The following is a 25756-nucleotide window of genomic DNA, read 5'->3' on the forward strand; positions in this document are numbered from 1 at the left end:
GCAGTCCTTCCTACTGTTTCTTGCTGTGCCCCGCATCTTGGCCAAAGTTGAAAAAACCAAATCATACCTTGCTACTGTTAGAACTGCATCTTCAGGTAGGGTAATTTAAGCTCGCAGAAACAGTAATTCTTTGTAAAGTATGTTTATTGGAGTAAAACTTAAGCCACATGACAGGTTTTCTGGAAACTTTAGTCACAATATTGGCAACAATGTAAAACTCCAGAAAGAGCAGGCACCTTTATTATGAGAAGCTTAATGGAACATGATGGTTGCAGACACAGTGCTCACAAAAACTCCTTTGCATTTTTCACATTACTGAATCAAGCCAGACAATATTTTCAAGCATAGCTCTGTTTGCAGTTAGATTTGGTCCTGTACTATGTGGACAGTTAAACATTAAGTGCAGGAGTTGTTTGGTCTACGAAATCATAACAGTGCTTAGATATAATCTTCTTTTGCCATGCTTGTTTCACTGCTGGAATGTGTCTGCACCTCTCTCCAGATACAGGTATGGTTTGTAATATTTACATGGAAAAGCAGCGTAAGAGTGCAAAATTTGAGACTTGTCATGTGTGCAAAGTTGGCTTAAAAATTGCTTACTTACCCTCTGTGTTCTTCTAGTGGAGATTGGTAGATTTCATACATGTTACTGAGCAAAGTATGTTGCTTTTGGGGACTCCAAAACTATCAAAGTCTTCTGTTTCAAGGTGTATTTTTACTAGTAGGTTTTAGATGTTTTTAGGTATTTGGTCATAATTGTAGTTGTTAGGTGTGATTACTTTGCTACCTGCCACCAGTGCAGCCCACATGGTTTAAATGTGACAACAGACAGTGCTGTATCTTCCAACAGTGCAGTAGGCACCATAAACATACTAAATACTTTGTGTTCTGCTGACGGCTGCATTGTCTTCAACCTCAATATTGAAAGCAACAAGACCCTTAAATGAAAAGCCTAAATAGAAGGTCACATTTTCATTTCCGGGGGGCACTGAATCACGATGGAGCGGCAAGACGGAAAGCTCCTTCACGTGACCACGTATAAATAAATTTCGATCCTTGGTCCAGCCAGAAACTCTTTTGAGAATGTCACGGATCTTGGCAATGTTCCATACAGTTCCATGGAGCCATTTCATTCTCTTCTCATCTAAAGACCCACTAATTAATTTATCAATTTTATTTTTGTGCACAATCTTACCTAAGCCATAACCCTTTCCCAGAAAAAAGGGGGTGTAGATTCTTTTCTTCCTGGTAGGAACGTCCTTCATCTTAATGTCATATAAACGTTTCAGGGTTTGAAGGGCTGAGTTTAGAATTTCATCTTTAACTGGGTTAGGCTCTTTGTCTAAGGCCTCATCTGGCCAGTACAGCAAGGTGAGCAGAAAATGGGCACTTGCTGGAAAGGGTCTTTTTCCCTTAAAGAACCTTGCACTGAGGTCACGAAGAGTTTGTGCTGAAAGAAGTCTGGCTGATCCTGGTGCTAGGCATGATAATGTGATGTGGCACAAAATGTAATTGATCAGATCGTTGTCCTCCAGCCTGTCCCGAAGTGTATTTTCTGTATAGAAACTAAGGATGTTTTCTAGCTTTTCAGCTGACCTGGCCTCTTTCTTATCTGTTAAGAATGACAGGATATTGGTGACATTACCTCCACCGCTTTTATAAATATTCATGCGTCTCATCAGCTGGGTCTCGAGGGCACTGTTGCTGCCCTCCATAAGTGATGTTGAAATGAAGAACTTGGCATATACCTCAGCTTGTCTTTTTAGCCATTTTCTGGGGTTATAAATTTGTTCTTCCTTTTCATCTCTTTCATCTTCCTCATCCTTCTCTTGGTTTTTATCTGTTTGAAAATAACTTAGGTCTTCTGAAATCCATTCCAGAGAGTTGTACAGGTTCTGGCGTAAGCCTTTTAAGCGGGAGTGAAGCTTTGCCCACGTTTTTTCAATGTCCTTAGGAATGTAATCTGTGATCAGGTATTTCACAAGCTCAGAGTATTCCCCCTGTGGATCTCTGTGAAATACGTCAAGTGTGGACAGAAATTTAAGAAGGCGGCATCCGACTTCTACTTCTCCAAAATAGCCAGCATTGTTCATACTGTCATGTTCTGCTTTTGCAGCTTGTTGTGCAGCCCTGAAGCATTTCATAGCTTTAAGAGCAATTTCTATCTTTTGAATGATGCTCTGGGGAGTGTCCTCCTGTGTCATTTTGTCCACAGTGAAACTAAACCATTTCCTGTAGACTTGACCTTCTGTATCTAAAATGTAAGAATCATTTGGCATACGAGATTTTGCAACTCCTGCCCAGTGTTCTGCATCTTCAAACTTTTCATTGTTGTAATGTAGTCTGGCAAGCTGCTGGGCAAAAAAGGGATCTTTTCCAAGGAGTTCATAGGCAGCTTTTAAAATAGCTATAGCTTTTTCACAGTCTTCAGCTTTACAGACATGTTCAATGAATGGGGAGAACAGAGTGTCAGTAGCATCACCCCTGCTTCTTTTATCACGTCGAATAAACAGATCTCTGATGAACTTTATGAATTCCTCTCGTCCAAATCTATTTTCAAAGAGTGGCTTTTCCTGAAGAAGAGTCATTGCAAGTTGACTTTGAGGTTCATTCCCTGAAAGCTGATGCAAAATTTCTTTTGCAACTAGACAGTGTATTATCCGAACAGATGAAATGTACGTGGTGCTTTCCCTTAGCTCGATAAAAATCATTCTTACTTGTTCACTCAAGTGACTTTTAAAATCATATGCTCTTAATTTCCTCTCTGCATATGCCCCCAGTCCCAGAAAAGCCTCACAGTGTGACAGTGAAATATATGAATTAGGTACATAAAAATTGAGCAAAGCCACATAGCGCATCAGGCACGTATCACGAGAAGAACGGTCTATGTCTTGCAGTATGTGCCCTACAAAGTCTCTCACGTATGTTTCATTGAACTCCTCGCACATCAGGACAAACGTAAGTATGAATTCGGGCTTGACATCTTTCTGCTTCAGTTTTTCAAGTTTGGTTCTGAACAGACTTTTCTCTGAGTCCGTCAGCTTGTGAGTGACAGCAACTGTGTCCAGTGGAGAAGCCTTGCAAAGCCTTTCAGGGTCATTGGATCGTCTGCAGCACATGAGGATGAAGTAAGGTCTGGGGGAAATACTTTTCCTAGTTGTTGTTACAGCATCCATTAACTCATTCCTTAGTTCTTCTAGATATTCTTCTTCATAATCTTCAATCAGGAGAAGCACAGGAAGACAATGACTGATGTCTTTTTCTTCATAGTCTCTGAATACAAGTGCATGCTCGCAGACAGTTGCAGGTGAATATGAGGTTTTGATAACAGCACATCTTAACTCCTTTCTTCTTTTCCACAGAACTTGTCGTGCTATTGTGCTTCCACCACTTCCAGGGTGGTGAAATACCTTCAGTTTAGGCACAGAACAGTTGAGTCCGTATCCTCGTAAAATGTCATCCAGCAGTTTGCTGGCATCTTTGCATGCTTCACGTTCAATGATTTCCCCACAGCGCCTTTTGTCAGCAAGCCAGAAGTTTTCCCAGATGATTTTTCTTCCTTTGTAAAAATTTTGTTCTATTTCTTGTATTTCTTTTTCAGTCAAAAGATCTAATTTGATATCATCACACTGGTCAACACAAAGGATTTCTAGGGAAAACAGTTTCTCTTCTTCCAGCAAGGGAAGAGTGCATAGCCCTCTAGTAGAAACTGGCAGGTGTCTGGGTTGTGCTGTTGAAGGCAGCATTGCTTGAATGGTGGCATCTACATGACTTAGCTTCATGCCCACAATGCTGCATTGTTCCAGTGTCTCCATGCTGCAGGATGCCTGAGCTAGATTAGCCCACTTCCCATAATTTTCGTGGGACTCTGCAATGCAAACAATGTACTCTGTGCCATTCATCTCTGTGTAGAATTCCTGAAAAGTATCCACAAGTGGTTTCTGCACTGGTGATAGCAATAGGAAGAGCACAATGAAAGACCGCTTTGGCAGGATCTCGTCACAGATACGAGTAATTGCTTTCTTCAGGTATTTTTTCCTTGTTCTAATCCACGTATTTTCATCACAAGGTTTCTCATCCCCAAGGAAGTCACTGCGCCCGTTGCAGAATACCCAGCTGGTCTGGTCAAACAGGCACAGATGTTTCTGAGAGGCAGGGTTGCCAGTCTTGCTTTCTTTGGAAAAATCCTGTAAGAAATAAGACCTTGTTGCGTGGTGTTCTTTGTACTTGCTATACAGCCCTGACACGTTGGAATGTTCATCGAAATCAAAGACGCAGAAGATGTTCAAATGCATTAAGAAGTTGATATAGGTCAGATTATCCTTTTCGCATCTGTTTGTGACAAGGATGTACCGCAGGGAATCATCCATGTAGCTTTTGCCATCATTTAGTAGAATGGCTAGCTTCCTTCCTAAATTTTGAGATACTTTTGCATGTACTTCTGTGCTGGAGAGCTCAGCTTTTTCTCTTTCAGCATCCCTGTCTTGTATACCCTGAATAAAAGTAGCAAGATTGTTGGGTTTTACTGGTTCAGACTTGGCTCCCAGTCTCTGGTAGATAGCTTTCTCTTTTGTCAGAGTCACCTTCTGGCTCTCTTCATTGTATTTTGGCAAATACACTTCAAAGAAGCTGTTCTTTACTAAACTAGATGTTGGTTCAATGTCAACCTCCACCACAAATCTTTGGTCCTGAGAGTCTTTTGAAATCACTTCAACAAAAACAGGTGTGTGAATACATTTCCTTGCAATTTCTTGTTTGTTTTCTTGAAAACACTTTTCTATATGATCTAATGCATCAACGTAGCATTCCCGCTCTTTGACCTTTACACCAACAATCTGCCCGTGTTTGTAGCCCTTGTCCTCAACACTGTCCATGATGCCAAAATGGATGGTGCCGTTTGTTCGAATGTTCATGCAGGCTGAAGCAAATCGTATCACTTCACAGGCAAACTTTGATTTCAGTTGATTTTTGTTCAGTTCTGCAGCAATGGCAAAAGATTTGTATTCGTGGCAAGGAGTGATCAGATCACTGACTCCTGATTCTGGAGCAAGAACTCTGTCTTTCACGTATTTGAAATTGGTATCCTGACTTTTAAACGGTCGACAGTTGCTGAGCTCTAAAAAGTCATCATCACCGTGTTGGGAGCTCCTTCTCCTTTGCTTCTTGCTAGAAGCAGCAGCTCTGTGGTCTCTGCTGGGTTTATCCTGAGCAGGGGCATCTGTGGAGCTTACTGGCTCTGTCTGCACTTTGGTTCTGTCGGGTGCTCTGCTGCTGGAGTTCTTGCCTTGCTGTGCTTTTTCCTGGAGCTGCAGAAGTTCATTCCTCTTGCGGATTAACATGTGGATTTGGCCTGCCTTCATACCTATGCCTTTGAGGAAAGAGTCATCCAGTTCTATTAGTGCTGGACCTGTCACTTCTTCCGCATGTAGTTTTTCTACGTACTCTTTCTTGATTCCAGTGGATTCCAGCCAACACTGGACGTGGTTCTCATCCCATTTGTTCACAGGTAATGTTCTGTAATCTAGAAGTTAGAGTTATGTATTAGTAATGCAAGCTAAAAACATGTCAACATACGTCACAGGCAGCATGGTTCTTGCAAGACTGGCTGTATTGAATTCTACCAGGCACAGTGAGAGACTTTGTCTTCTCAAGTATGCCAGTTCTTATTTAAAAGCAGTTTTGGGCAGTGGTGCAAGACTAATAAACCAGTGAAGCGGGAAACCATGAGGAGGGCTTGGAAGTGATCCTCAAAGGAAGTCGTGAGAATAACCCAGAATGTTTCTTTTGAAGGGAATGATGGGATAAGGTTATCAGAACTGGCAGGAATGAGTTCTCGAGACTTTTGGGGTAGGTCATTTACCCACTTGAATCTGTTTATTTTTATGAAGGTAGAATCAGTACAGTCCATAAGGTGATGTCAAGTACTGATCAGTTTCCCCACTAGAGATGCGCCCTTAAAATGCAGATGTTAAAAAGCAAATTGCTACATATGAAGTAGACAGTTTTCAAAAGCATCACATACCCATTGCCTTTGGTGAGGGAAGTCCCGCTGTTAGCGAACAAAACCCTGGAGGGGGGGAAAAATACCCGTGTTCAGATTTACAGTTAACATTCCCGTGTTGAAGCTGATGGTATTTGCTCTGTTTTCCCAACCTCCCCCCCCGCAGCTCTGGTGCTCACTGGATTTACCAATAAGCAGTTCAAATTGCTGCCCAACCCCACAACATTTTAGTGATGTGTCCTTGCCTGATACATGACATTCTGTGCCTTGCTCAGGCTCTGTTACAGCGATACCGAGATGGACTGTACTGCAGGAGGGACCATGTTACATTTGCCTTCTCAGCATCACACCAGGAGTGCCTGATTGACGTAGTCAACAGTAGCCATCCCTGAGCTATGGACTAGGTAACAAAGGTCACAGTGAAAAGTGCGTGGTGGTGGTGGTGGTTTCTCTTCCTGCAGTGTGAAAGCTCACCTCAGTGCAGGTTCAGTAGCTGGCTATAGGGCAGCCAGTTCCATCCTTGCAGCTTGTGGAACAGTGCCACTCACTGACTTACAGTGCAGGAAGAGCAGTGACCGTCACAGCCACTGTAAAAGGTAGCTGTGGGGCTGTGCACAAGCTCCTTACGAGGTCGAAGTACGGAAGTCGTAACTGAGGGAATGCAGCGAGTAGACGCCGGCCAGGACCTCTTGGTGAGAGGTGAGTTCAGCAGGAGGTGGCGGTGGGGGGAGATGCAGGGTCCAGGAGAATGGGGGATGCTACAGAAAACTGGAGCAGGTGTGTGTGTACAGCGCTGACCCGATGCTTACAGGGTAGACGGCTTGTGGGCTGACTGGCACCAGCATAGCCCATGGCTTTGGTTTCAGCAAGTGGCTCTCTAGGAGCCTGCTCCGGGACTGCTCTGACGTGCCGGAGGCATCAGCGGCACTCTGAGGTAAGGCAAACAGGGCAGGAAATGGAGTCCTGGCTCCTGTGCAGCCCTCGCGTGAAATGGGACAGGAATGTCCCTGCAGTAGTGGCCTTGTGGTGCCTCCCAGGGCTGTGCACGCAGTGATGGGGTTGTGAAGAGTCCCCCCTCCCAGCGCTTGTCTTGGGCCAGCACCTTGGGTGACAGCAGATGCTGGGGCGGTGCTTGTGGGGAACCGAAACTGGGGGGGAAACAGAAACTGGGGGGGGGGAGGGGGGGGGCGTCTCTCCTCCCCCAGGGGTGTGAGCAGTTGGGGGAGGGGTGGTGGGGCCAGGTACGCTGGGCTGCGTGGCTGGGCAGGGATGGAGCCGCGGATGTGTGTTCAGGGCTGTCCCCGTGGCCCACCACCCACCCGAGCAGCTCGGGCAGTCCCGGTTCCCAGTGCTTTTCCCGGGGCGATGGAGCTGGGGTGCGGAGGGAGGGGGACGTGGCTGTGCAGGGAGATCCTTGCTTTTCTGAGGCTTGCTGCCAGGCTGAGAATAACCGATCGCCCCCTCACCTCCCCCTGCAACAGCACCAGGGCTTACCTTGCCGAGCCTGCCGGTAACAACTGTCTCCAGTGCTCTGGACTGCCCGATCCTGCCTGCAGGGAAATGGTTTCCAGAGGAGGCGAGGGAGGGAAGATGCGCACCGTAGGGAAAGGAGTCTGAGCCCGGTGGATGCCTGCAGCGCGCTGGGGGTCTGCAATAGTGCTGCTGCCCTACCTGGCAGGAGGTAGGGGAGCCGCTTCAGAGGAACATTCTTGTTCCTCTTGTTCTACTGGCAGGTCTCCACTCTCTCAGCAGCACTGTTGCTGGGTGCTGCTGCCTCCTTCACTCATCCTCGCCCCCGGCCTGGGTTCCTGTGCTGGGAAGGGCGCGGTTGGTTTGGGTTGGTTGTTCGGGCGGATCCAACCCCTCGCTGCTCTATCAGCAGCACACAGGCAGGAACAGAACGGCGGAGCTTGTGATGTGCGGGGCTCACAGGCGTTAGCTTTCCTGTAAATCACGTGGTCATTCAGCACCGCTGTTTCCCAACGTGCTGGTATCTGGTCAGAGCTGTTCACAGAGCAGCACTGTTCCAGTGCAGGTATCCGGGCTGCTCACCTGCCCGGGGCCTGTCGGAACAGGGAAATGAGGATCCTGGCCCTGCAGGGAGGGGCAACGCTCCCAGAACAAGAATGTGGGGGGGTGTGCGCCTTGTCTGTCCATATCTGGGTGCCCACGTCCAGGTGTGCATCTATGCCTGTGTCTGTCTCTTGTGTGTTCATCCCTGCACCTGTGTCTGCCTCTGTCCATCTGTCAGTCTGTCCATCCATCCATCTCTCTGTCCCTCTCTCAGTCTGCCTCTCCATCTCTGTCCATCTCTGTCAGTCTGTCTCCACCCATCAGCCTGTCCATTTGTCTGTGCCTCTGCCCGTCTCTCTATCTGTCCATCCTTCTCCTTGTCCATTGGTTTGCTTGTCCATTCTCTGTCACCATGTTTATCCTTTTCTCTGTCCATACTTCTGTCAGTCTGGCCATTTGTCTGTGGGCCTCTCAGTCTATCTGTCCATTCATCCATTTTTCTGTCTGTCCTCTCTGTTGGTTTGTCCGTCAGTCTGGGCATTTGTCTGTCTGTCCATCCATCTTGCTATCCATTTGTCTATCCATCAGTCAGTTTGTCTGTTCATCCGTTGGTTTGGCTGCCCTTTTCTCTGCCTGTCCATTTGTTCATCTGTCTGTCTTTGTCCTTCTGTTGGTTTGTCTGTCCATCCATTGGTCCTTCTCTTCGTCTGTCTTTCCATCCATCCTTCCATCTGTCAGTCCTTCTGTCAGTTTGTCCATCAGTCTGTCCATCTGTCCTTTCATCCCTTTTTCTGTCCATCAGTCCATCTGTCCCTGTCCATCCATCAGTCTTTCCATCCATCCATTTATCCATCTTTTCCTGTCTCCATCACTCTGTCCATCAGTCAGTCTGCCCTTCTGTCTGTTTGTCTGTCTGCCAGTCTGTGTATCTGGCTGTCCTCCTCTCCGCCTGACCATTTGTCCATCTGTCTTTCTGTCTGTCCGTCCATCCATTTCTGGGTGCCCTTCTCTTGGTTGGTTTGTCTGTCAGTCTGGCTGTTTGTCCATCTGTCTGTCCTTCCGTGTCCATCTTTCTGTCCATCCTTCCATCTGTCCATCCATCAGTTTGTCTGTCAGTTCATCTGTCCTCTCTCCATCTGTCCATCCATCCTTCTCTCCATCCATCCCATCTGTCAGTTTGTCTGTCCATCCTTCCATCTGTCAAGTCTTTGCCCATTAGTCCATCTCTCTGTCTGTCCCTCTATTGGTCCATCAGTCCATCTGTATGTCCAGTACCTGTCCATCCCTGTCTGTCCTTCTGTCGGTCCATCCATCTCTCCATTCCTCTGTCCATGGCCCTTGCCCTCTGTCTATTCATCTGTAGGTCCTTTGTCCATCTTTGTCCTTTCATCTGTTTGTCCTTCATCTCTCCATCCCTCCATCCTGTCCGTTGTCTCTGTATTGTCCTCCCTGTATGTTGTCTGTCAGTCCATCTGTCTGTCCATTTGTTTGTCCAACAGATGGACAGAGAGATGGATAGACAGTGATAGACAGACAATGGTCAGACAAAGGTCAGACAAATGGACAAACAGAATGACAGACGGAAGCACAGACAGACCGAGACAGATATACAAATGGATGGACTGACAGAGAGGACAAAGATAGAGAGAACAGAGGGATGGGGGAAAAGAGAGATGGACAGACTGGCAGATGGACATAGGACAGGCAGACAGATGGACTGACAGATGGACAGACGGTCAGTCAGTCCATCCGCCCTTCAGTCTGCTTGTCCATCTCTTTTTCCCACCACCTGTCATTCTGTCTCTCTGTGCCTGTCCCTCCATCCCTCCCCGTCCCTCTGTCCATTGTCTGTCTTGGTCCATGTGCTGTCTCTGTCCGTTGGGGTGTGTGTCAGTGTGTGTTTGCAGGTGGTTTCCTGCAGCAGCCCCTGTTCTGGGACAGGACATGGCGGCTGCAAGCCCTGCACAGCAGTGGCACGCTCTTTCTTACCTCCTCCCTCCGCGGCTCTCTCCAGGCCTGGTTCCAAAGCTGTGCTGCCCGCTCGTGCACCAGTGGCTCACTGCCGTGGGCACACCCCAGCACTGACAGCAGCAGCGTTGTCTTTTCCAATCTGAGTACAAGTCTTTATTTAGTAGGCTTACAAAAGAGCTTTACATGAGGAGTACAAAAATATGAAATAGGCTTTGACTCTTCCTAGGTAAAACTACCATTGGTTTGCTTCAAACTTTAGAAACAGGTAATTCACACCACTGGCATCTTGTACATTGTAAAATGAGGAAAGAAAACTTCCCATGAAGTAGCTGTACGTACCCAGTCATACTGTCCATATGTACAGTACATACAGTACTGTCGACTATTGGTGAGTTTAAGACACAATGGCTGTCATACAAATTCCCACTTCGTAATTTATCCTTTAATGAATTCCACTGAAAGATGCAGTATCGCTTTCCTCTTCCAGTTATAACACAAACCCGATTAAGACTGATTTGGCATGCTTTGTACTTGTACCACTTGGATCCAATACCACTTTGTAGTAAAAATTAAATAAATATAAATATGTTAAATAAATATATTGTAAAAGAACACCCCACTTCCATTAGAATTCAGCATTTCTTCCTCCTTTGCACATGATCAATGCTTTGTCACAGCTTTTGGGCCAATGAAAAGAAATACTGCATCTTTAAAACCAGAGGCTTGATGTAATCTGCAACTTGCAAACAGGAAACAGGGTGGGTAGTTCTACAGCTGTATCACACTCATTAAAACCAGGGCCTCTCCTTGTTTCCCATTTAGCTCCTTTTTCCCCAGGACTCAATCTTACCTCTGGCGCTGGTGCTCCTGCTTCACAGGCCCAGAAGGACACTCGCTGTAGGTAAATCATGGTTAGCCACCATGAGCAGCTCACAGCTGGCAGCAGTGTATTGCTCTAATGTCACTGCCTAGATCTGATACTGCGATTTAAGTCAAGTTCAAGCTGTTCTGTAAATACTGGTTGATAATTAAACAATGGGGCTTATTTTCAAAGGTAAACCTTTAACGGCTTTCTCAAGTCAGTACGTTTTAGAACTTCATATCTGCTCAGCTATAAGGGACTTGACTTTCCAGGTTAGTACTTGATGAAGCCAGAAACTGTACTCTCTCTACTGGTTCTGGATAATCATAAACCCCTTTATGATCACTGTGGTGTGTCTAATGCGTAACTTGGCAGTAGCGCAATGGCAGATTCTGGCGATTTGCTACAAGTAAAAGGCTCCTTTTGCAGATCCCAGTCCCTAGCAATGCTATGATTTCAATCACTGTATTTGATTCTTTGTAGTAAAACACATCAGTTATAAGATCACAACAGTACAGGGATATTGGGTGATGGTTATATCCAGCTTTTGCTCTCCATTTTTACCATCTTGAGAATAACTCCATCACCAGTGAATGCTTTTCTGAAGTTACCACTTGCTCCTTGGGCTCCCACCATCTCCTGGTCCAGTGCAGGCAGAGGTACAAGGCACTTTTTGGAAGCTTGGTTTCTTCAAAGAGAGAGAATTCAGCTCTTTGGTCCCTCTTTTCCCTGCTAAAGGTAGGCCTGTGTCACAGCCCTGTGCTTGGAATGTTGGTCCTAGAGAAGGAAATTCCATCCCCCTCGTCTCAAACAGTGTCTCCTGCAAGGCTCAGCTCTGCAGAGTCCTCATCATAGTAATGCTGAAAGAGTCTTTCATGGCAGCAGATGTGCATAGCATGGTAGGTGTGTAGGAGCAGCTGAGGGAAACGAGCTGTAAAGTAACATACAAAGTCATCTGGAATGGAGCCCAGGGTCTCTTGCACTTCAGGAGGCAGTTCTCTGTAATGGTGCTTCTGTATGGGAAAAAGAACAGGGAAATGCTCAGTCAGAGAGGGTCTGTTCACAGATCCTCTTTAAATAGAGCTGTCTCCCATGGACAAAGTAACCACCTGCTAGTTGACTGTAAAGGAGCTCAGTACCTCAATCCAGGTAAGACAAGCAGACTCAGGAAATGGACGCAGAAGTGTAGTGTGCGTGTTGCTTACGGAACAAAGTCCTTTACCTTATTCCTCATTGCCCTCAGAAGATCCCGCACGGAGCCTCCTTTGTAGGATCTGAATTTTCGAAGATCTGCAAAAGAAATGACAGGATTTCTTCTTGTGCTTTGGTGCAGTTTTAGTTGCTGGCTTCGAGTCAGGTCTGTCTGCCCACAGTCATGTGCACACATGGATGTGTTTTGACACATAAACATACTTTATTGTCAGCAAAGTGCTACTTCAGATTAAAGGGCCATTACCTGTCTGAAGAGGAACAGTGATGTGCTCTCTCCAGTCCAGTTTCACCACCTCTCTTCCGCCTCTTTCTAGCTGCTTGACTATAGGACCATCTAAAGTTTCTTTCTCTATCCGGTCACTAACATCCTAGAAGAGACATTCAAGTTAGTTTTAGTTTTATTTCCAGCTTTTCCCCAACAATTTAAAATTGTCCTGATAATGGGGTTATGATTCTACTTCACGATAACATGTAATGTTATGCTTGGGACTGGGACACAGAAGTTTCTGGGATGATGCTAACAAAGCATCACAGAGTAGAACATGATACCAGCTGGCTATTACACCTTTGCTTCTTCATTCCACATAGTAACATTGTGGAGTCCATCACCTCAAACTTCCACAAAGGTAGGAGAGACTGAACCGAAGACCTGAATAAGGTGCCTACAGGCATCTTTACAACTGAGAAGATGGAAAAGGTCAAAACAAACCTGAAAAAACTGGAGCTGCTTTTCTAGACTCCAAAAGAAGGGGTGTTTCAGCACACAGCTGGCAGAAGGACGTTTCTGAGGGTCCATGCTTATCATTTGCTCTATTAAATCACGAGCGACTATGTCTTCTGCAAGGAAAAGGGTGACAACAGGCTGCTGGGAAATGTTCTGTACTTTGTTCTCTACACCCTGAGCACTAGCACCACTAGCTCAAGCACTGCCTGCACAGATGTGCTGTGCAGCCAACAATGTCAGTGTGATTATGAAAATCAAAGTTCAGCTCTTTCTTACCCTTTAAATGCAGTAAATAACTGTACAGTAAAGCTCACAGGGTTCCAGACTCTGTATCCCAGAGATGCTGTGGGGTATGAACTTTAACAGCTTTACTTGAAGAGTACATCGGCTGTACATCTGTCAGAACTGCCAAATCTGGGAATCACTGCGGTCATAGCTCTGTCCTTTCTGTTGGCATTTAAGCATCTGGGCAAGTTCACTAAAGCTGCAGTGCTTTATGGTTACCAAGCTTTTCTTACCATGTCTCCCTGCATTTAAAGACTCCAGGCTGTATGCACCCAGCAGGATGTTGGCTTGCCGCTGCAGAGATTTGCCAAAGGGATGGCTGCCTTCAGATACCACATAATAAAAGACACAGCCAGCTGAAAAGATGTCCACGGTATATGTCTGCAAATAAACAACCTTTAATAGCAATAATACATTGTTTTCCCCCTGAAGACTTTGATCATTAACCATTTTGCATCTAAGAGCAGAAGAAAACTTTCCAGAATCACATACTCAGCTGCAAGCCAGCATGAATGCCCAGGCATCAAGTACTGTGTGTCTTAAAGTCTGACTGCCACCATGTGCCACCCATTGGTTGTGCTGCCTTCTCCCAGGGTACCTCATAGAAAGATGAACACTTACAGGGTTCTCTTTGCAGTCTTCACTCAGCATCTCTGGGGCAATCCACCCTTCGGTGCCCGGCACACCTGACCGGCGGCTGAAGCTGTGCCTGCCCACTGCCAGCTTCTTGCACAGGCCAAAGTCTGAGATCATGGCTTTGACTTTCCCGTGGGCGTTAGGCATCGAGATGAGGATGTTATGGGGCTTCAGGTCCCTGTGGACTATTAGAAACACCCATTTATCCAACTCCAGGCAAACCCAACAATATTTGTAAGTTTTTGATGTATTTGCATTGAAAACCTTCACAAGGCTGAGCCACCATTCGTTAAACCAAAACCCTGACCTCAAACTATTGTCTTTGGTAGAAGCTCATCACTTTTTTTATATCATCACCACTAGTCACTGTGTTTTACATGATCCAAAAAATGCAGCATCCTGAACAAATGGAACTGACTGTGCAGGAGAATGTTGCAGGACAAGGGCAGTATCTGAGGACAGACACAACTGCTGCCAGCACTAAGTGGAGTTTATACAATATGCTTTGGGCTTGAATAAACAAGCTCCCAGCGCCAGACCAGTTTCTCTTTTTTAAGTAAGTTCAAGAAAGACAACACTCCCCATCGAATACTGTAACAAGACGCATTCTTACCGATGCTGAGGGAGTGCAGGTACGCAAGACCAGATGTTGTCTGCTGCAGGAGAGTGATGGGTTGCAAGCCATGGTGACTGAAGGCCTTCTGCTCAACGTACTGTACATGACAATAGAAAAACAGGAGATTGAGCCACAAAATTGTTTATCATTACCCTCTGCATTAGTAGTAAGTCTGTACCCCTCACACCCCTGAAAAGGCAAAAAAGAAAAAAAGACATTGGGTAACTTGAGCTAGCTGGTAACACATGGAAAAGAACCTTTCATTTCTGGCTGAAGGCGATGCTCTCTAAACTGTCATTTGGCACTAGAATTCTGTATAGCCCTGCACTCCAAAAGCAAGAGTTTTCAAAGTCACCTGATAGGAGGGGGAGGATGAATAGAAAGGTGTCTTTCTACAGGTCTGAAAACACCCCTGATGCAGGAATGTGTAATTGTCACAGAGGTGATGGTGGGAGTAACTGGAACATCTCCTGCAGCAGGCACTTACTTCAGCACCCCAAGCCAAACAAAATGGAAGGCCTTCCAGGAGAAGGCTGTCACAAATTCTTACCTCCTGTAAGGTGGCAGCGCACAGCTCAATGGCGATGTACTGGAACTGCCGGTCCTTCTCTGTGCAGAAGTAGCGGATCACATTGGGATGCTCATCTGACTCTCGCAGCAGCTGCACTTCACGGTCTGCAAAGCTGAAGCACTCGGGAAGAATTCTTTTCACTGCAACATCACGGTTATCAAACGTCCCCCTGCGGCAGGAAGGAAAGCCACAGCACCCTTTGCACTTTCTGTAGACATGGCAAGTTCAAAGCACTTGACAATAGATGTTTACAGAGGCACATTAAAGCATTTCTCATTCTGGAAACAGATACATTTGGTCATTAAACATTTCTAAGGGAAGAACAGTCATTTTTGCTCATGAAGAAACAGTGCATGGAAGTATTCCAGACCCACGGAAAATACCTTTTTAAAAGTTTCATATTTGTTCCTATTAGATATGCAGGGATATTTTATTTAAAATGAAGACCTATTGCAAATAAGACATTTATTGGTCTGTTTAATGCTGAATGCATGTATTGTCTCCTACCGGTAAACAATTGTCCCTTCAGCTCCATGTCCCAGTACATCTTTGGGGTTAAACGAAATCTTGCCAACCATCACCCTGTTTGCATCTGCATCTGAACAAAAACCAAGAAACAGGAACTGGTTTCATATGGGTCAAGTCAGGCTTTTACAACTGCACATCCTTCAGGACCAGAATGTAAAAATCTTTTGGCTCATATTTAAATTAACAGCACAGATGATCAACACAGATTAAACATCTCCATTTTGGTACTCACACTGAGCAGGCAAATACTCTGGTGACCAAATGGCTAGCATCCAGTGTCAAACACACTGTGCACAGCACCTGACATATGGTCTGAAAGACAGATGTCTCAAGACAGTATAAGAGATGGGTGGTTCTCAGCAGACAAACTCTAGGAAGTTTTAACAGCTGTCTTGTCAAGTGTAGGAAATGCTGCTGACCATTATGGAAGTGGGTTTACCAGCAGTTCCCCTGATGAGCCTGGAGAGTGCCCTGGAAGGTCAGGCAGGAAGGCAGGTCCTGCTGCATAATCCTTATTTCTTGATTCCAGTTAATCATAATAGCACATATTTTTGTTTAAATGACCCTCTCCCTGGAGTGGCTACATCTTATACAACTAAACTGCCATGGACAATATAATTCCTCAGCTGGTAGTTATGACCTGGTGTTTAGCTCCTAAAGCAAATAATCCCACTAAAGGTCAGGGCATGGCATGGCCTGGCACACCAGCACCGTGTGTACAAGAGGTCAGACTACATGAGACTGCTGGTCCTTTTCAGCTTTCTGTTCTAAGAAGTATCATCACTGTTTTAAGCGTTGTGCTGCAGTGTCGTGCAGTCTGGGCAATCAGAGACTCACAATAAAAGACACTGGATCAATTTTACCTCCATCTTCTTGCTCAGTGGAGAGGCAGCTCCCAACATCGGATGTGGAGATGTTGGAATAGGCAGAATGGTTTGATGCTCTGGGGGACACATTCGGTGTGCTGGCAGCTGAGCTCTCTGTGCGTCCATTGGAGGTGTCCAAGAAATCTGCTTCTGGGGGCACCTCACTGGGACCATGGAAGGGCAGCGACTGTTGCTGCAAGAGCTGTATCTTCTCTTCCAGCTGATGCTGCCTCTGTTGCTGCTGATGGACACTCTGTAAGGACAGACCTCAGTCATGTAATTGAAGGGAAGTTTTTACAGTAATGGCACAAAAGGGTATTCTATAGCTATTGAGGTAGCTACATCCAAAAGATAAGGGGGGAAATTGTTATGACACTATCAGCCGAGCAGACTGGGGAGCTTTCACAGACATGTTTTCAAACTCATTCTGCACTTCCACTGCAAAGCTGAGAAACTGCACTGCTTGGCAAAAGCTGTTACTAGAGTGACTTTAAACCACAGAGGGATAAAGGCTTTGATCCAAAAGCCAGAAAACCTGATGGTGGTTCAGGTGAGGAAGAGGAGTGAAGCTAAGGGTGTTAAGATCATCTTCATGAAAAGAGTAACACAAAAACCCCTGTTACATCAGATTTGTAGCCTCTGTGGAGAGGGATAAAAAACACTGCAGTGTGTTACTTCCTAACTCCTGCACTGTTTCTTGGGCTGTAAAATGTTACTGACTCTCCCCAAACTCAAAAGCCCATCAAGCTAAATCAGCATTACCATTGGATAAGTGATGATAAAAGCCACCCAGCCCACAAGCAAGAAGGTGCTGAGGATGATGGTGGCCATGTCTTTTAACATGGAGTCCATGGGAGCCTCTGGCCGAGGGACAGGCCGAGCAGGTTTCTCCTCAATATCCTTTGGAACATCAGGAGGCACTTCTGTGGACGAACCTTCAACGATATCAATCACCTAAAAGGCAAAGGAAGCACTGTTAGCTCAGTATCTTCACGGCTAATGGAGCACTTACATGCCAGTCTTTCTGCTAAACCATTTTTAATGATTTCTAACCCTACCAAGTTAAAAGAAAATTTTGCATGAGAAAGAAAATAAAGCAGCTGAAAGCCCTAACTGTGAAATAAGGAACGACACGTTATCGTATCAGCGATTCTATGTGCTAAGTGCACGAAATTCCTTCTGAGTCCTTCCCCTTCTGCTAAGTCTGTCCTTTCTACTCCTCTATATTCTTCTACCATCCATTTAGATGATTATTCTCAACACAAACCTTTTCAATAGTGGCTTTTTCAGAGTCAGCTGGAATCACATTTTCAGGCCTCTTAGGTAAGTTACTTGGGAATTTCTCCAGGATCTTCGTAGGGGCAGATAATGGTGTTTCATGGTGCCCTTTAAATAAAACATTAGTTGAAATAAAAAAAGTTGTCCTTTTTTCAGAAAGATACCCTTGATTTCAGCATCTCTGCTGACGAGCATCTATAAAGCTGATTTACAAACAGCTTGAGAACACCACAGAACAAAAGCTCAAATTAAAACACTTTCCCCTCTGTCCTTCCCAAGCAGACACAGGTATAGTGACCACAATCCTCAAGCACCAGCTGTGGATTTGGTTCCCAGCCACTAGAGGAACACACATTACTCCTCCTAGCTGGCTCACTCTCGGGCTCACATCTTTGCTTTGTGATGTGGCCTTGAGGTAAAGATCACGTTCTAGATATGAAATGGTTCTGAAGGGAAAGTGACCCATTAACAAAGAAAGGGATCACAAGAAGAGAAAGGTGGCAGTTAAAGAAGCTGAAAGTTACACCCTGTTCCTGCCACAGAGATCCCATGGCATATATCACTTAATTATAAACTTGTATTACTTAAAACTGAACTCAGACAGTTCTTTATTTTCAAAGCAAAATTGTAAATGCCCTGAAAAGTCAATTCCAAATTTTGGGATTTGGGACATACAGGACAGGCTGACACTATTAATGTTATCTTCAGCCTCTGTGCCTTAACCCTCCACTGTAAAAGAGGGATACATGACCACCTGATCCATATGATAAGAATTAAAGTAACATTATGCACAATAAACAAATCCAAAGGAACCAGAATACAACATTTACACTAGATAATAAGTTACCTCACTGAAGGAGGGGGCAAGTAAACAATAAACAGTGTTTCACATATTGAGCTAAGCACTCTTCATCCTATGCACTGAATAAAGCTGGGGCCTTGAGAAAAACAGTATGCAGGGTATACTTGAAGACATTCAATATGCAAATGAAGACAAATTAGAAACGATTGCCAGAATTCAGTAATTATTGCCTGAGTTCAGGCAGTCATTGTGACTGATTTAAAGCAGCTGAAAACCAGCTCTGAGGTTTGGATTAGAACAGTCTGCCAGACAGCAACACAAACCAAGGGGACAGAGGTACCTATTAACAGCCAGTCATTCCAATAGTGGAGTTTGTTCTTTCCTTTCAGCCTGCCTGAAAACTTCACATCCGTACTGGGGGTGATAACACACTCCCCATTGTCTTCAATTGTGACTCCTTCTGTTTTTGGACCCTCCAGTAAGGGTATGGCACTGCCACGGGGCTAGAAAGAGAGACTGGTGTTACCATTAAGGAAGCACGTTGTCCCTACAATATTTAAACAGGCAACTAAATAAAAAAGGAGGTCAAGATTGGTGGGCACACAAAAATCACTGGCAGCAAAGCCACTCTAAGTACATATTGCCACTGCACCCTTGGCAACTGCTCCAACAGCCTTGATCATTAGACCTTCTAAGTTATGTGTTGCCTAGGAGATGAGATCACTCTCTTTTGTTTGAAAAGTTAAACAGGTAATTCACACCACTGCTACCTGGGCAGCCACAACGTGAGCAGAACAAAACTATGATGCAGTTTCCTTTCTACGGGGAGTTACCTCCGTACAAAACCCCAGCAATTTTAACATTAACCACAACATGCCAACAATATCACATAGCAACCTCTGCTCCATTCCTGCTAGACTTGCCTGGCACAGGTCCTGGTGAGCTGCAGTTACTTTTCTGCATTGCAGCATTTGAAATAATTTCTGAAACATGGGCATGCATTCTAAGGCCTACTGTTAACCATTTCATGAAATATTGAATTCTCTATGCATTTCTTGATAGCAATCTGCAATCTAAAACCAAATTTCTCAGAGATGTACAGCCTTCAGTGGTTTTTCTTCTATTTTAATCATATTTTATTAGGGTAAAGTTGTCCTTTTTTAAATATATTTTTAGGTATGTTTCCATTTCAGCCATTTTTCAAAGCCAGGACAGCACTAATTCTGTAAAGGCACTTTTCAGCAGGTGTCAATTCAACTCCTGCAGCTTCCAAACTTACCACAACAGTTACTCCTTCATGCACCATTGACGGCGATGCATACAAGCTTGTGGAGTATTTCCCTACGTATAGAGTTGGTCTGTAAAAAAAAAAAAAAAACCAACCAGTAAGCATCAGAAAGAAGTAGACAAATGGACGTTTTCCCATCTGAGCCAAACCCTCAGCAACACAATCCTGCAGAACCAATGCAGGAGTTTTTCAAATCACCAATATTTGTAACTTGAAAAGCCTGGATCTGTAAAATTGTTTTACATACTGCTGCACTATGAAGCCATTCTTGTTATTATGACTGCATTATTAGTTGATCATTCACAACTACTCTTTTGATGCAAGTCCTATTTCTGCATTATTCAATCACTGATACTTGCCAAAATGCTGTGCACATTTCTTATAACATGAAGGGCTTCACATTATAAAAAACCAATTCTGTTCCACATTATAACAAACTGTTCAACACAGAACATCAACAGAAGTTATGAACATACCTTTTTTATGAACATATCCTAAGTTTATGATAGGTGGGGGTTTTCTGTCTCTGCATTTGGACAGCAAAAGATCAAAATATGGTATAAAATAGCAGCTGGAGAGCTACTAGAGCTGCTTTTATGTATTCTTTTCACTATTTTGTAACGTGTAGAATAATCCTTAACTGCATGTATACAAATAAGGTTTTAATGACAAAGCTCATGCAAATAGTCAGTGAGAACAACAGGAATATTCATGCTCACGTCAGTTTGCTCTTGGTCTCCGTTTCTTTTGGGAAAGGATATTTCCACTTGGTAATGTGTCCAACCTCTCCAGACATGAACGTCAGGTACCGCAGTGTTTCAATCCCTATGTTGGTGTGCATAACTTTCCGCAATCCTTCACGTTGCCAGATGTAAAAAGCTACCACAGGAGAAGCGTAATTCTGAATCCACAGCACGTCCCCAGACTCGCTGTCTACGGTCACCACCAGTCCATCTCCATTAGACACAAAGTGGGACATTTCTACAATATACAAATATACAGGAGATTATCTGAATTACTGCAGACATGCAGTGTTAATAATACATAGTCACAGTTCAAGCCTTATGTTAACTATAAGTCCATTTCACTTTGTATTGCAAAAGAGTAGCTGATCAGTGACTCAGTCGTCAAAATTAGGCTGATAAAAGTTCAGTTGCAATGCAGCATCTCCATACAGTGCAATAGCATTGTAATAGCTTTTTCCAAGTGTGCACCACAGCTTAGGTTTGCTTCCTCTCCTGCTACTTTTCACTATGGTTTAAAGAGTTGTGTCTTCGATTCAGTGTACCTCAAGCTACCTAACAGGCCCTAGATACCATGGCACATAAAGGATAAAGCCTGGCAGATGCACATCAACTGCACAAGAATCAACCAGACAGCTTGACCTACTAATTACAGAAAAATCAGTATTTGTGCCTGTATGTAAACCCCAGAGCCCAATTTGGGTCTGTGGAAAGACAGCAATGAAATTCTTACTGTATTTTATGTCTTCATCAGGCAGAGTAGCTGCATAATCAAAATAGGTGGCATTCCATCGCAGCTCCTTCTTCTTGGTGTCATACATTGTGATCGTGTACTCTGTTAAAAAATATACAGTCTGTGAAGCAAAAAAACCTATGAGAGAATAGAATCGATCATCTCGAATCTGAGACACTCTTCAGAACACCACACACCACTTCCTGCTCTCTGTATTTCATCTTCCCAACACATAAAAATTTCACAGCTCTTAAAGGCCACAACACCTGATCCACTCATACTAACCTACAGGAATATCAGAACAATCCCCCCAGACAGTTACTGCCAATGTTACCAACATTTTGGTTTTACTGCACAGCTTCTTCTGCTGTACTTTGTTTTACTTGCACATTTCCAAACCCTGCATTCTAAAATTCAGCATACCATGTTGTGTAACTGAGCCATCGCACTTAACACATTAATACAGAGGATAAAGAACAAGTCTGTAACACCTCCTCTTTTTTACTAGTCAAAACCTACATGGTGTTGGTCTGATTTTAACAGTTATCTAGAATGCCGCATTTGAAGTTTCAGTGGAAATGCTGGATCTTCACTTTAAATGGTTTTTATAAAAGCTGTATGTTACAGAGCAAACTTGGGCTCCCAGCTGCTACTGGAATGTGCTGTTAAACAGAATATAAATGCCACTTGGTCAACAAGAATAATCATGGACCATACCTACTGAGAAAGTTTAAAAAGATCCAGTATCTTTCTGTGCTATGGAGAGTTCATAATGCTGTGTGCAGCCTAAAACTGTAAATTACAAAACTTCTTTTAAAAAATAAACTTGAAAACCTGACCTGATCACAAGGCTCTTTAATATGAGCCTGACCTTTAAGTACAATGACAACACCACATTTGAAGCCGTAGAATAAAAAAAGCGTATGACCTGTTCTGCCAAGATACAGGAGGGATGTTGACGGGCAAAGACTTTCTGCAAATGAGGAAGTCAAGGTTTGCTGTTTCTCCCCAGTCATGAGGTCAATCACATACCAAATATCCTGCTTTTTACCTAGAATCAGAGTTCAAGCCACATTAACATTCAGTTGGAAAGACTGCACTTCCACCAAGCTTCTCACACTTCTTTTTTCTTTTGTAGGCTCAAACTTAGCATGAATAAAGCATTTTTTAATGAAACAATCCTCATAGCCAGGCTCAGTTTCAGCACTTAGCACTACTGGCCAAATCCCAAATATTGACAAGAAATCCCAAATACAATATTTAGAACAGTAAGTACTATTGGCTGTATTATTTCTTCGCTTTGACAAACTCTGATAAGAGTTCTGAGCTAGCAGAGGAGGAAACTGAAGTGCTAATGCTGAAGGACAGTAAGTAGAAAAAATTAAGAGGGTCTACACATTGAGTTAGTTAAGGACTGTAACCCTAACATCCCATTCAAGACCACATGAGCCATGGCCTTAAACATTTCTCTGATGCTAAAACATGTGTTGTGTTTAGAAGCTTTAAATAAACATTTTTCACTCCTTTACTGTAGAGACACAAAGTGGAGAAGCAGAAGTACGTATTAGCCTTTCAGATTAAAAAAACCAAAACAACCCAATACTAAGTTTATCCTTATCCTTCACACATTTTACTGCTCTGATAAGTAAAAACTGCAAATCCATCTGCAATTAGAATTAGTCAGGACAATAAGCCATAAATTTGTTTCTATTTGTGGTGTAATTGAGCTGACTATCTCAGATAACGGAGGATGCATAACTGTCTTGCAATGGAATTTCTAATTTAATTATAATTGTCAGGCAGCCAATCATATTTATAAGCTTAAGATGATTTTAATTAGAAGTCATATTTTCTTGAGAGATAGCATCTTGGGAAACAAAAAAAACACCCTTACAGGCTAATCACTGCTTAGGAAAGCTATTTTGTCCTACAGGAAAAGTAGCTGGTTTTTGATCTTCAAATAGTAATGGAATTCTATATTAATCAGATTTTGTCATTAGAATGGTTAATGAAAAACCGTAATTAATACCCAAAATAAAGCATTTTTCCATGCAGTCTATCTGGGAATCTACATTTTGTAGTTGCTCAACATCTTAAGAGTCTAAGAGAGATAAAATTTGAGCTCACCCATGTACAGGATCCCATCTGAACTGCGACAGGGAGACGCCTGCACCAGCTCTGGGATAGTAAATGGAAGTTTCTAGGGGGAAAAAAAGGAAACAACAACCAACCACAGTAAAAGCTCATTCACATTGGTGTGATAGTAGTCATGTTTGTTCACAGAAGGGGATGGTCAGAAAACTTCAGAAATCTCAAGTGACAGGTTTTTATTGTTTATATTATTGCAGTGCCGGAGAATGCAGAATTCAGGTCAAGGCCATGCTTTGCAAACCCAGAGATAAGGGGAATGGTTGAGTAAATACTAAAATACTTAATATTAAAGTTCTTAGGGGAAATCAGAGAAGAGAGACTTGTGAAAAGTCAAGTATTTTATCCCAGTATCCCCACAAAGTTTAAAAAAAAAGAGGCAAATGTGAGCTACTATCCATGGGTTACACAGACTGGTGACTCTTCTCAAAGGGTTCATCATTTCTGTCTGCTTACTAAATCTTATAAGGACATTTAAAGGTGTCAGCACAGAACATACGTTAATCCTGCCTTTTGGCAGATGTGTTTAAAGAATTAAGCATTTGGGTGAAAATGGCATATATTTGTATTATTCTGGGTGCACCTTTCCCATCAAATCATACCGAGATTATCCAGTATTTAGGTAATACTGCAAAAACTTCATTTGTCATCATCATCATTTTAGCAAGCTATAGAAAATAGTACAAGAGGAAAAACAGTGTTGACATTTTCAAGCCAAATTTATGTCCTGATGATAACAAGAAAGGTGGCAACCTTCTACTCTAATGAAGTATGTTTTCACCCTGCAGAGGTGCTAGCAACACAAAACAGGGCACTCTCATTCCAAAACTAACACTGGCATAGGCTGGATTTTGGCTGCTCTGATCAAGCTTTCCCAAGTAACTGGTACACTTGTATTAAACAGCACAAAAGCCTGAAAAACTTTCCAGTACTGCCAAGAAAGCACCAAGTTTCCTCGGGGAGTATCCATCTTGTCAGTCTGATCGGGGTACTTTTCTAAAAGTTATCATAGAAGACAAAAATATACTTACAGTCAAGCCTTCATTATTCTTGCCACCAAGCGTGTACAAACTGCCATCATTTGGATCAGGAAGAAATGCTGGCCTAAGATTTAAGCAGAGATTACAAATGATAAAGTACTGTGCTTCTCAGAGAACAGGAAAGCACCTATGGGTAGAACTGGCTGCACAGAGAAGTTCATCTGACATTAGATTTTTTACTTTATATTATCCTTTTTTTTTGAAGTTTCATTTAACTGTGAAAATGAAACAATGTATCAGTTCTGAAATGAATCAACTGACACATTTGAAAATATAAAGATGCGAACATGGCAGGCAAATACGCAGGCAAACAGGGTGAAGGCTTTTAAAGAAGATCTATATGCTTTTAAAAGAGATCTATACGCTTTTAAAATGCCACAGAATTAAAAATAAAGCGAATGAATCAACAAAACCAGCATAAGGCAGGCAAGGAACAGTAAAAGAGTTGCCAGAACCATGTAACTTTGAGAAAGCAATCCCCCCTCCATCCCAAACTACAGAAAACACACTTCAAACCCAAACCCCAGCATCAAAAACAGACCACAAAAAAGAAAGGATGTTATCACTGACTTCAGAGACAAAGGTAAAGCCCCACATTTTCTTGTTAAATGTGAGATTGCTATGCTGGAGGAACTTTTCTGAAGTAACAGCTCAAGGGTTTCATCTGAAGATTCTGGTAGTGGTAATGGTTGGAGTTTCCTATGTTTTATCATTGTTAGTGTTTTATTTGAAGGAATGAGCACAGATCCCTCCCGAGCTGTTTGTCATTTTCACAGGTGCTCAGTAAAGACTGTGGCACAGTCAGCACCCTTGATCTCAGAACCTGAGCAAGGGTTTGAGACAACAGTCTGCAAACAAGATATTTCTTTTTAGCCCTACAAATAACAGAATTATATGTAGCTAATTATAACCTTTCTGTATCTGCACCTTACACTGACTTTTGTAAAGTATCCAGCTTTTCTAGAACATAGTTTCAGTTCAAACTAAACCAATTTCAAGACACCATGATAATCAATTAAGCTGTAAATGAGATAAAGCAACAGACTCACTCTTCCACATGTATTGGCACCTGGAGTACAGGATCTGCACAAATAGAAGGAAAAAAAAAGTCATAATACTGGCAATTCAATGTTGAACTCACCAGATACAGGATTAGGTCAGGCCTCCAACAACTTGCTCATGTTTGAGGATGATGCACGGAGTTTGAATGTGGCCATCTCAGCAGCCTCAGCAATCCCCCGTTTGATCATGCAACTGAGTTTATAAAATGGGAAAGTACAAAGCACCTGAGAAGTTTTAAAACTTCCGAAGTTACCCACCACTGCACTGGCATCTCCCACACTGGCAAAGACAGCGTCAAATACCAGTCTCCCTCCACATCACAGCAACTTTTCTCTAATGCAGGGATCCTGCAGAGCTGAGGGCCAGCTGTGGGAAGA

The 25756-nt window shown here is 43.5% G+C and overlaps 2 protein-coding genes and 1 long non-coding RNA gene across 9 annotated transcripts in view; 1 reads left to right on the top strand and 2 right to left on the bottom strand.

Annotated features, from left to right (window-relative positions):
* Positions 1–126: 126 nt before the first annotated feature.
* On the bottom strand, positions 127–10091 carry LOC136021470 (sterile alpha motif domain-containing protein 9-like). Of its 4 annotated transcripts, none has more exons than XM_065693736.1 (4): positions 10004–10091; positions 7496–7945; positions 6023–6067; positions 127–5521 (listed from the first exon to the last, which is right to left on the bottom strand). In XM_065693736.1, the coding sequence occupies exons 3-4, from the start codon at positions 6024–6026 to the stop codon at positions 873–875; spliced, it is 4653 nt and encodes a 1550-aa protein (XP_065549808.1). In that variant the 5' UTR covers positions 6027–6067; positions 7496–7945; positions 10004–10091; the 3' UTR covers positions 127–872. The 4 variants fall into 4 exon arrangements, with proteins under 4 accessions (XP_065549808.1, XP_065549810.1, XP_065549809.1 ...); XM_065693738.1 differs by having other exon boundaries at positions 7496–7551; positions 10004–10087; XM_065693737.1 differs by having other exon boundaries at positions 7496–7814; positions 10004–10086.
* LOC136021481 (uncharacterized) overlaps positions 6023–25756 on the top strand; it is a 25751-nt gene continuing 6017 nt past the window's right edge. The window contains exon 1 of the long non-coding RNA XR_010615789.1: positions 6023–6700. This is a non-coding gene — a long non-coding RNA (uncharacterized LOC136021481). The remainder of the gene's footprint in view (positions 6701–25756) is intronic.
* ERN1 (endoplasmic reticulum to nucleus signaling 1) overlaps positions 10111–25756 on the bottom strand; it is a 34870-nt gene continuing 19224 nt past the window's right edge. For 3 of the 4 annotated variants that reach the window (XM_065693749.1, XM_065693748.1, XM_065693750.1), the window contains exons 3-22: positions 25367–25400; positions 24309–24381; positions 23257–23329; positions 22058–22180; positions 21130–21231; positions 20373–20634; positions 19645–19723; positions 18706–18868; positions 17553–17671; positions 17048–17239; positions 16283–16538; positions 15399–15489; positions 14871–15060; positions 14318–14417; positions 13690–13889; positions 13302–13449; positions 12769–12896; positions 12304–12427; positions 12070–12137; positions 10111–11860 (exon numbers count right to left, since the gene is read on the bottom strand). In XM_065693749.1, coding sequence (XP_065549821.1) covers positions 11654–11860; positions 12070–12137; positions 12304–12427; positions 12769–12896; positions 13302–13449; positions 13690–13889; positions 14318–14417; positions 14871–15060; positions 15399–15489; positions 16283–16538; positions 17048–17239; positions 17553–17671; positions 18706–18868; positions 19645–19723; positions 20373–20634; positions 21130–21231; positions 22058–22180; positions 23257–23329; positions 24309–24381; positions 25367–25400 — 2732 coding nt within the window. In that variant the 3' untranslated portion in view covers positions 10111–11653. Of the gene's footprint in view, positions 11861–12069; positions 12138–12303; positions 12428–12768; positions 12897–13301; positions 13450–13689; positions 13890–14317; positions 14418–14870; positions 15061–15398; positions 15490–16282; positions 16539–17047; positions 17240–17552; positions 17672–18705; positions 18869–19644; positions 19724–20372; positions 20635–21129; positions 21251–22057; positions 22181–23256; positions 23330–24308; positions 24382–25366; positions 25401–25756 lie in introns of those variants that run through there. The other variant, XM_065693751.1, reaches the window with a different exon arrangement.

The sequence above is a fragment of the Lathamus discolor genome, chromosome 13 (genome assembly GCF_037157495.1).
Source record: "Lathamus discolor isolate bLatDis1 chromosome 13, bLatDis1.hap1, whole genome shotgun sequence".
Taxonomy (NCBI): domain Eukaryota; kingdom Metazoa; phylum Chordata; class Aves; order Psittaciformes; family Psittacidae; genus Lathamus; species Lathamus discolor.